Here is a 10,847-nt window from a genome sequence, read left to right as displayed (position 1 = left end):
GGATGGCCAATATTAGGCTGTTAGCTTTGCAAAGAAAAATATAAGATGTTCCGAGTCTATCCAGCAAGATGATTTTAATTAGTCTGGCAACTTTAACAATATATCTATTAATAATGGTTTTGAAATGGAGACATGATGAAGGAAAACGATGTTAGAGATGCATAGCAGGGAGATGAGAATTCCAAGTCTGCCGGTCAAAAGAGCCCTGTGTTCCTGCTTTACCACACACAGTTAGGAAAGCATGACAGGTGTTCTTTGATCTCCAGGGAGACAAGAAACCAGTGAACACACAGGACATAGAATAATGACTGCACAGTATTCCAGGAGAGATTTTATTTCATGAAAGCAGAAATAAATTTATGCACTTAACATATCAAACTTAAAAAAAATCAAGCAATACATTTCATGAAGAAAGGTGAAGTTTCAGAAAGTCAAGTGGGCACTTACTTAACAACCTCAATTATTCACATTCCTGACACCCGGGGTCAGAGTTTTGACCTCTGATCATGGGTATCTAGAGCAAAGAAATGGTTTGAGTGGTGATGAGAAGGAGCAGTAGAGAAAACTACAAATGAGGGAACTATTGGCCACATCATAAAAGCTCAGGAGTCCACCATCATAATCCAGGAACATCCCCACCTGGCCCAGAGGCTTTTTGACATATTGAGGTAACAGTGGAAAGGAGGTAAAGAGACTGTGCTGACTGTTCTCTTTGATACAAAGAAGTAGAAAAATTCCCTTGGAATCAAGGGCCATGTCACTTTCCCTTGCCCAGGAGTCATTACAAAGTCCAATGGCCCAGTTGCAACAGCCCGCCACATCCACCTCCCAGTAGTGCTGACCGGAAGTGAATGACTCAGCTCCCCAGGCAAGAAAATATTTAGATCTTGGTGGAGTGTAGTCGACATCAGGACCATCAGGACCAGCCAGAAGACATCTCAGATCTTCAAACACAGGGAGGTGATGAGTGACTCTTTCATTACGCAACTCAATGTACACTGTAGGAAAAAGGAAACAAAATTATATTAACGAATGGTGTTTTAAATTCCTGCTGTGCATGAGCTTTATACAGTGTCTGAGTTTCTTAGCTTATGAGTAGAACTTGGAGGCAGGACAGCAAGAGAGCATGAAGAATGCAAGAGTGCAGTCTAAGATCTTCTTGTCTGTCTTCGTAAGAAGAAAATTTGAGCCAGACTAATGGGAGAAAACATGATTTTTATCTAGGAGACCTACTGCTTAGTTTTGGCTATTGTTTTCCCTGGAACATTTGAAATAGGCAATTAAATAAAATTTACTATCAGAAAAAAAAAAGTAGTTTGCACATATCATTAGAAAATGTTCAATAATAAATATAATATCAGTGATAACTTCAAGAGTGATCACTTTTCCTGACAAGGATTTTCACTAAAGAATTCAAGATTAAGCTAAAATTTTAAAAAAATCATATTTTTGAAGTGGTTCTTTGTGAGAATTTTCTGCTCTTATACCTTGAAAAACAAAAGAAGCATAAATCTATTAAAATAAGTTGCCAGCTTACTTTGCCAATCTTGCTAATAAACTTTATAAAATTTCATAGTATGCTTGTTTGTAATAAAATTGATCATAGAGAGGATTTTGTTCAATGTCCAGAAAACATGTTTTGAATTTATTACAAATCATTTTATAGACCAACTTAAAACTCTCCAAATATCTCACAACCAGTAATAACCTCCCTTCCCTAAAACTTGGAATGTACCAAATGTACAGACAGACTTGCATATTTCAAGGAAATAGTCAACAGCATGCCAGCCTGCCATTGGACATCAATTATCTTTTCCCATTATTTACTTGCTTTTTCCCCTAGATACCAGATATATATGTGAGAAACACTGGTATCTAGGGAAAAAGCAAGTGTATATACACAGAGAGTTTGCCAAGATTTCTTCTTTTTAAGATCTTATGGAAAAAAGCCCAAAGAACTATTTGGCCAGCCCAACATTGTGTATTATTCTACTATAAAGCTGTATTGTTAGTCACTTAGTCACGTCCGACTCTTTGCGATGCCATGGAGTATAGCCTGCCAGGCTTCTCTGTCCATAGAATTTTCCAGGCAAGAATACTGGAGTGGGTTGCCATTCCCTTCCCCAGAGGTACTTCTGAACCCAGGGATCGAACCCTGGTCCCCTGCCTCGCAGGCAGATTCTTTACCGTTTGAGCTACAGGAAGTCTACTCTAAGGGTAAATTTGGTTATAAAAGTTCCCAAAATAAGTCCACAGGTTGGGCAATGAGGAAAGTCTCAGAAAGAACATGAACAGAGACACGCATTCAGCTCCCCAACCAGAGGGCTGCCTGTTACCTTGGAATTGTCTGAGCCAGTCTATGAGTCCAGGGATGGGCCACACACTGAGCTCAGGAACTACAGGCTGGGGCAGGTGGTGCTGCACTGACTTACTCCTGCAAGAAGGAACACTTCCCAAGGACTGCAAGGAAAAAAGACCAGATTATTCATGAGATTTCTGTCCCCTTGTATCTTCTTTCCTACTTCTGTTTGTTGAAAAGGTATTACTTTCTCATTCTCTTCTAAGGAACAGTCAGAAGCTATCTTAATAACAGAGATTAAACTAGAACATAATGGGCTTCCTCAGGGCACATTAAGGAAGGAAGGAGGCCAGGAAGAGTGTGTGCAATGATGCAGCCACATCTGGGATCCCATGCTACTCCCAAAGAGATCTCACCATCTATGATAACAATGAAAGCAAAACAGGGACCCATAAGAAGGATTTATAGAATGAAGTGGAACAGATGATGATTTCTAACAATCTTGAATAGAAAACTGGCAAAACCTTAGTGTCCCCAGGAAGTGTGAGATAATGGAGAGTGATAAGGATTTAGCAGAACGTATATTGAGATTTACTCCAAGAAAGTTAACTGTCCCCTGGTCACAGAATTTTGCTGATTTTGGATCATCTGTCTGGATAGTACTCCTGACCACATTGGAAAATCTGGTCCTATGTGAACTAGGAAAAGGACAAAAATATTTCAAAGATTACCAGGATATGATGAGAGAGGGATTTGAGAAATATAATGGGAGTCAAGGAGTACCATCCCTCAGCTGAGAGTAACCATATGTGAGGTAACATTTCAATGTTACAGCAACTTGTCTAGAAGAGTGTCTCTCTCTGAGGATGGACCCTCCTTTCTCACCTGGAGCAGCTCCACGTCCGGCTTGTGGCACATCTCAGTCAGCTGTCTGTACCTTTCCCTCAGACTTTCTCCCTGTTGAGTCATTGTGAGCACACTCCCCTTGAGTTGTTGACAAATCTCCTTGGCTTCTTGCTCCAGGGCCTCCAGATGCAGTTTCTCATCCTCGTGAAGCAACAGAGGTATCCTCTGATATTGAACTGTAATCATGGCCTTCCTTAAGGCCACATAATTCTGCAGAGACAGTGGATTCAAAGGATTACTTATGCTCACATTCAAAAGAAAGCTTCGAATATTATTTCCCTAATACCATTGAGAACCTTTTTTTACAAACTTTCTGCCTCACACATCTAATGGTCTTGCATATTTGCTGGTCCTTCCTGTCCGTCCTTTCTCTGAATTCCTATTCTCTTTCCTTGTTTAAATCAAACCATCTAAAGAGTCCCAGGTTCCCTTCCTAGGAAGATTTTTCAGGGTTCTTACTCCATCAATTATTTCCCCTCTTACCTGAAGCTTGTTTTCCTCTTGCTCCTTACCCTGATTTTTATAAATATTCTTTCATGAGATAAACCCCATCTACCACAGTTCATAAAATATGCTCTATTTTTCCTCTAGGTAACACTATATTTTTATCTTCTCTTTCAGAGTCACTCTTAGGGCAATGTCATCTTATTTTCCATGTCTGAGAAAGTGTATTCAAATCTTCAAAATTTGGCCTAAGAATACTTTTCATGCCTTGCTTTTCCTATGTACTAGCTTTCTTTGAGCTAACTTGCATTTTTGTTGTTGTTGTTTAGTTGCCCAGTCGTGTCTGACTCTATGTGACCCCATGGACCGCAGCATGCCAGGCTCCACTGTCCCTCACCATCTCCCGGAGTTTGCCCAAGTTCATGATCCTTCATCAGTGATACTGTCCAGCCACCTCATCCTCTGACACCCTCTTCTTCTACCCTCAATCTCCCCCTCCTTTTTTTTTTACGAACGAGGCAATTTATTAACCTAGCATCATTTGTTCTAATGCTTCTTGTTGGCAGCTGCCACCTGTCCAGCGATTCTGTCCAGATCTCTCTGTCCCTGAGGCATCAGTTTGTGGCCCCCATCTTGGTCCTTTTCCACCATTTTCAGCCCCTCCAGGGCTTGGAGGACCCGGCGGGCCACACTCTTGGAGCCTCTGCTGAAGTGGCTGGGCATGACGCCGTTCCTCTGGCGCCCCCCATAGATCTTGGTCATGGAGCCAACCCCAGTGCCACCCCGGAGGTACAGGTGCCGTGCCGTGGAAGCAGCTCGTGTGTAGAACCAGTTCACATCGTAGGGAGCAAGTTCTTTATGCTTGGCCAGCTTGACGGTGTCCACCCATTCAGGGACTTTCAGCTTCCCGGACTTTTTGAGGAAGGCTGCCAGAGCTCTGAAGAACTCCTGCTGATTCACATCTTTTTTTTTTTTTTTTTAGATTCATTGCCATATTTATTGTCATTGTTCAGTTGCTAAGTTGTCTCCAACTCTTTGTGACCCCTGGACAGTAGCATAGCATGCCAGGCTTCCCTGTCCCTCACTACCTCCCAGAGTTTGCTCAAATCCATGTCCATTGAGTTGGTGATGCTATTTAACCATCTCTTCCTCTGCTGCTCTCTTCTTCTTTTGCCTTCAATCTCTCCCAGCATCAGGGTTTTTTGCAGTGAATCAGCGCTTCACATCTGGTAGCCAAAGTATTGGAGCTTTAGCTTCAGTAACAATCCTTCCAATGAATACTCGGGGTTGATTTCCATCAGGATTGACTAGTTTGATCTCCTTGCAGTCCAAGGGACTCTCAAGACGTCTTTTACAGTAACTCCAGGCATCGTGCGGCCTCCGTGCTGCCAGCCAGGGGAAAGGACTCTTTTTCATGAGGGACTCTTCCAATGAACTGTCTGTTTACATCATATGACCAAAGTAGTGGAGTTTCAGCTTCAGCATCAGTCCTTCCAACAAGTATTCAGGGTTGATTTCCCTTAAAATTGACTTGTTTGATCTCCTTGTTGTCCACGGGATTCTCAGGAGTCTCCTCCATCACCAGAGATCAAAGGCATCAATTATTCAGCGCTCAGCCTTCTTTATGGTTCAGCTCTCACAACCATACATAAACACTGGGAAGACCATAGCCTTAGACTATACAGATATTTGTATGCAGAGAAAAGTCTTTGTGTTTCAACACACTGTTGAAAAGCAACTTGCATTAGCTTGTTCTAATTGTGATTACCAGTAAGTCATTTTAAACTATTACTTTTCCAGGGAAGAGACAAATATCCTTTAATGGAAACTTAAATGGACCTAAAATCTAGAATTATATCAATGTCTATACAAATAAATAGGAACATTTTTATTCTTACCTCAAATGACTGAGTTTTATTAGCTTCCTGATTCAGACTGATTTTCATTTCTTCTCTCAGTTTCCATAAAGTTCTCATTCTCTTCACAAGTTTCTCCTGCAAAATACCCAGGAGATTTAGTGACCCAGAAGATGACACCATAAATTTCATCCTGTTCATGATGAAGAAAGGCAGTTGTTGGTTACATGGAAATCTTGCATAGAATGCTGTGGTCAGAGTTTTCCACATTACTTTGATTCTAATACTGATATCAAAGTATATCAGTATCAGTATTTACTTCTGTGACTTTACGGAAGTAAATACTAGAGAACTGGGGGAACTTTACAATAATGGAATCTATTTCCTAAAAAATTAAGTCTCACACTTTAATATAGCCTGACTAAGAAAGCCTCAAGGTCCCATCAGAAGCCTATGTCCCTGGTGCCACCTGCCCCGGGATGCTGCATTTCCACACGTGTGGACAATTGGGCAACAACACTGAGAGGACACACTATATGTGAGGATCCACATTCAGAAATCCCACCTCCACTATCTCCATCCCCACCACCATCATAGCATCCTCGTCTTCCTCTCTGACTTAGGAGCCTCTAGATCCCAAACTGCTCAAGAGGCATCACCTACCCGGGACTCCTCAGCAGCCCTGTGTATTGGACTGTGGCTGTGAGCTGCGTGCTTGGGGTGCTCAGAGCAGGGCCCACAGAGCAGGGTCTGGTCAACCTCACAGAAGAGGCCTTTGGCTTCCTGGTGTGTCACACAGATCTGCTCCTCAGAGCTGTGGTCGTGGTCAGCTCTGGCCTGTCTGGCAAGGGAAGCCAGCCTCTTGAGGGCAATGTTGGTTTTGAAATCGGACCACTCTGGTATTTCCCTGCACTCAGGGCAGCTCCTTGGTGTCTGGCCTTCTTCCCAGCAAAGGCTCAGACAGGGACGGCAGAAGCTGTGCCCACAGTCTATGGTGACGGGGTCCAGGAAGCAGTTCATGCAGATGGAGCAGGTGAGTTCACTCTGGAAGATCTGCAGTGTGTCTGAATCCATGTTTCTGAAAATTAAAGAAAGAAATAAGAGAGGGTAAGAGAAAAAGTCTTTCTTCTGCCCTCATCAGGAAAGATAAATTCTTTCGACATAATCCTGTCTTGAACTCTAATTTCCCTATTTACTTACCTCCCCAGAACAAACCTAGAAATGGTGACTATATACACCATGGATTTGAACTAGTATACAAAAGATGAAATACAATAAGAGTCCTTAGCAACTTTTTTTTGTTTAAAATAAACCAGGATTTCAATCATTCTAAAATTATTCATACATGGAGAAGCTTAAAGATTAGTGTGAGTGTGCTCAGTCCTGTCTGACTCGTTGCCACGCCATGGACTGTAGCCCACCAGGCTCTCCTGCCCTTGGGATTTCCCAGGCGAGAATCCTGGAAAGGGTTGCCATTTCCTTCTCCAAGAGATGTTCCCAACTCTGTGGCTGAATCTGTGTTTCCTGCATCTCCTCATTGGTGGGTGGATACTTTACCATGGAACCACCTGGGAAGCCCCTTAAAGATTAGAATGGAGAGTAAGTGTTGGGATGACTTCAGAGTTACTTTTATTAGCTGATTCTGACAGAAGCACACACAGAACCTGTCTGTCTCTCTCTCGTTCTCTAGGATTCCCTGACTGGAAGCCACACTAGCACACCCTTCGTTTCTCTCCTAATGGCCTCAGTTCCTTCCGTCATCAAAATGACAGAAGTGCTTTTCTAAAGACAAAGAAATTTGTTTAAAAAGAACTTAAACTTCATAAAATCAATGTTGGCTTTAATCTGATGTCTTAACACTAAAGAGTTCAGAGCTCGCTTCCAACTTAAATAACAAAACTGCTCCTTTCAACACAAAAAGAAGGGAAAAAAATGTCATTTCTAGTTCAGGAAAGCAAGTTTTCCTGGAGTCGGTTCATATCATCAGAGTATGTCATATTTTGAACTGGTGAATGTTCAAGTATCACAATAATCAGGAAACAATAGTCAGCATAAATATAATCATTTGTAGACTGATAGCATCAATGACCATGATAATATTAAAACAATAGGAGAACTTAATATGTGTTGCCTAGTATTTCTCAACATTGAGTTAAATCCTTTCCTATAGATTAACTGCTTTAATCATCTCAACAATATTTACTAATTTTCTATTTTTACTCACATTTTATAAGGACGTTACGTGATATAGTGTGGATAAAAATAAGTTACTTGTCAGCAAATCCCACATGGAATCAATGCTTGAGGAAGTGCTCAAACTTAGATAGTACTGACAGAATAAATACAACTAGCTTTTGTGTGCAGGACTGCCATTAAAGTTTTATTTTTAACTTATCAGATTTTCATTCTACCTTGATCAGAACTCACCTTCGGTTGTAGTTAATAAAAATTTCCACTCCTTTTCAGCGGGTAACTCTCAAATTCAGTTCAGGATTTAGGTGCTCCGCTGCTGGTGGCAGAAGCTTTCAAAAGTCTTCACAGCTCAGCCAACTCCACACACCACAGCTCAGGGCTCCAGAGAAGATTGAGCTTGGTTCTTGCTGGATGCTTTATATTCTCCAATGACCACGCCCATTTCTTCCAAGTGATAGGGTTATCAACTCCTTGAAAAGGTGTAGGTGCACATGATTAGATTTTGCAAACTTGGAAACACATCAGGGTGCCAATGATTGAATTGAAACTTTGAAACCTACTTAATCCAATTGCCACAATCCAACATCTGATAAAAGTCTCACCATGCATTTACCTTTGTAATGTATGAGGATTTTGTTTTGGAATAAACTATCCAAGAATGAATTTCACATCTCTATTTAATGAACTATATTATAGTTTTAATAGCACCTACCAATCTAGATGACACCACCCTTATGGCAGAAAGTGAAGAGGAACTAAAAAGCCTCTTGATGAAAGAGAGAGGAGAGTGAAAAAGTTGGCTTAAAGCTTAACATTCAGAAAACTAAGATCATGGCATCTGGTCCCGTCAATTCATGGGAAATAGATGGGGAAATAGTGGAAACAGTGTCAGACTTTATATTTTGGGGCTCCAAAATCACTGCAGATGGTGATTGGTGCTGAAATTACAAGACGTTTACTCCTTGGAAGAAAAGTTAGGACCAAGCTAGATAGAATATTAAAAAGCAGAGACATGACTTTGTCAACAAAGGTCCATATAGTCAAGGCAATGGTTTTTCCAGTGGTCATGTATGGATGTGAGAGTTGGACTGTGAAGAAATCTGGACTGCAAGGAAATCCAACCAGTCCATTCTAAAGGAGATCAGTCCTGGGTGTTCATTGGAAGTACTGATGCTGAAGCTGAAACTCCAATACTTTGGCTACCTCATGAGAAGAGTTGACTCATTGGAAAAGACCCTGATGCTGGGAGGGATTAGGGACAGAGGAGAAGGGGACGACAGAGGAAGAGATGGCTGGATGGCATCACTGACTCGATACACATGATTTTGAGTAAACACCGGGAGTTAGTGATGGACAGGGAGGCCTGGCGTGCTGCGATTCATGGGCCTGCAAAGTGTCAGAAACGACTGGGAGACTGAACTGACTAACTGTCTTACCCATCTAGACCTATCACCCACTAGATTTACTTGCTTTTCTGAATTTGCCTGCATTCATTCGGTGATATTTCTTCAGAATCAGCAGTCCTTCATATTCTATTTTTCAACCAGGGTACACAAGCTCCCCAAAATACCACATACTGCTTTGACCAAGATAGCCAGAAGTTGTTGTTTGGAAAGAACTGAACTCCCCAGGATAGAATTTCATATCTTCTTTCACATATATGATAGCCCTAATTACAGCAACCAGTAATCTCAACAGTAACACGTGAGAATGTGTGCATGCTAAGTCTCTTAGTTGAGTCAGACTCTTTGGGACTCCATGGACCATAGCCCACCAGACTATTCTGTCTGTGGGATTCTCTAGGCAAGAATCCTGGAGTGGATTACCATGCCCTCATCCAGGGGATTTCCCAACCAAGGGATCGAACCTTCAGCTCTTATGTGTCCTGTATCGGCAGGATCTTTACCACTAGTGCCGCCTGGGAAGCCCACAAGTGAGAAAAGGGACGTGATTTTCCTTCTAGGAATTGCAGTGACTCAGCTTGTTCCATAACAGCAAGCCCTCTTGTTCTCTAAAATGCAGCCATCTTTGCCTTACCTGACTGGATAGGGGAAGGGAATGAAGTTCAATGAGTTGAAAATTGAAATAATGTCTGAGAAAAAGAGGAAAGTTTAAATTGGATATAATTTATATTTTGAAAACATAATATGGTAAGATTTTATATTCCCAAAGGTGCCATTGTTGGTTTTTCATTTTCTCTGTATTATAACTGAGTCTATTATTCATTGCACAAAGAATATTTATTATTTGTAAAATTAGGAAGAATTGACAAAAAAGATTAAAATTGTCTTAGGCCGAATAATTGTAAGGATCATATGCAGAATCTAAATATTAGATCAATATCAAGTAACTGAAAGGCAAGAGATATGTGAACATGGTTATCCAGAACATTCTTTTTTAAATTTCCTGTATTCACTGATGAATTGCTATCAAATTTTTGGACCTTTGAAAATGTAATAGGTAGAGAAAACCCCCCAATAAATATCCACATGATAGCAAAGTGCCATCTGCATGCTCCATGCGTTTAAAGAATGGACACAAGAAAAAGTTTCTACTGAAAGATAAAAATAATGTTTTGGGTGAGTCCTGAAAAAAAGTATCCAGATTACAGAGAATGTGCATGCTCAGGTGTGTGTGACTCTGTGACTCCATGGACTATAGCCTGCCGGGCTCCTCTGTCCATGGGATTTCCCAGGTAAGAATACTGGAGGAGGTTGCCATTTCCTTTTCCAGGGGATCTTCCTGACCGAGATCAAACCCGATCTCCTGGGTCAGCTGTATTAGCAGGCAGATTTTTTTTTTTTTTTTTTTTTTTTGGCCACAGACCCTCCTTCGAAGCCCAAAAGTATCAAGAGGCTGACATTAAATCAGACTTCACAGTTTATAATATACCTCTCTTGCTTTTGTTTTACTTTCTCTATGTGATTGGAGGTGTTTCTATATGCGGTGGTGATACTAATAACTTTTTTTCTTCTGAGAAAAGTCAGTCTGAACTCTTTGGGGTTTGTGCTCTGTCTTTCCTTGGAGAAGGGAAACTGAACTAACTCATTGAATAGAGAGACTTTCTCTCTGAGGATATGGAAATGCCATTAACTGACCTGGTTTTTCTCTTTCTCCCTTGGATAACATTCTCAGTCAGAAGATTACCG

General features: G+C 41.2%; 2 protein-coding genes across 3 annotated transcripts; both read right to left on the bottom strand.

Annotated features, from left to right (window-relative positions):
• Positions 1-318: 318 nt before the first annotated feature.
• On the bottom strand, positions 319-8,109 carry LOC102409599 (tripartite motif-containing protein 64-like). 2 transcript variants are annotated; one of them, XM_006075182.4, is made up of 5 exons: positions 7,933-8,109; positions 6,169-6,583; positions 5,548-5,643; positions 3,185-3,415; positions 319-998 (listed from the first exon to the last, which is right to left on the bottom strand). In XM_006075182.4, exons 2-5 carry the CDS (start codon positions 6,577-6,579, stop codon positions 939-941), a joined length of 798 nt encoding a protein of 265 aa, XP_006075244.4. In that variant the 5' UTR covers positions 6,580-6,583; positions 7,933-8,109; the 3' UTR covers positions 319-938. The 2 variants fall into 2 exon arrangements, with proteins under 2 accessions (XP_006075244.4, XP_044799330.2); XM_044943395.2 differs by having other exon boundaries at positions 319-944.
• LOC102406345 (40S ribosomal protein S19-like) lies at positions 4,149-5,034 on the bottom strand. Its single transcript, XM_025285199.3, has 2 exons — positions 4,996-5,034; positions 4,149-4,609 (listed from the first exon to the last, which is right to left on the bottom strand). The coding sequence occupies exons 1-2, from the start codon at positions 5,017-5,019 to the stop codon at positions 4,196-4,198; spliced, it is 438 nt and encodes a 145-aa protein (XP_025140984.3). The 5' UTR covers positions 5,020-5,034; the 3' UTR covers positions 4,149-4,195.
• Positions 8,110-10,847: the final 2,738 nt, after the last annotated feature.

This window comes from Bubalus bubalis, chromosome 5, assembly GCF_019923935.1.
Source record: "Bubalus bubalis isolate 160015118507 breed Murrah chromosome 5, NDDB_SH_1, whole genome shotgun sequence".
Classification (NCBI taxonomy): Eukaryota; Metazoa; Chordata; class Mammalia; order Artiodactyla; family Bovidae; genus Bubalus; species Bubalus bubalis.
Note: the sequence above shows the minus strand (reverse complement) of the source record. Positions and strands in the feature narration are given on the sequence as shown.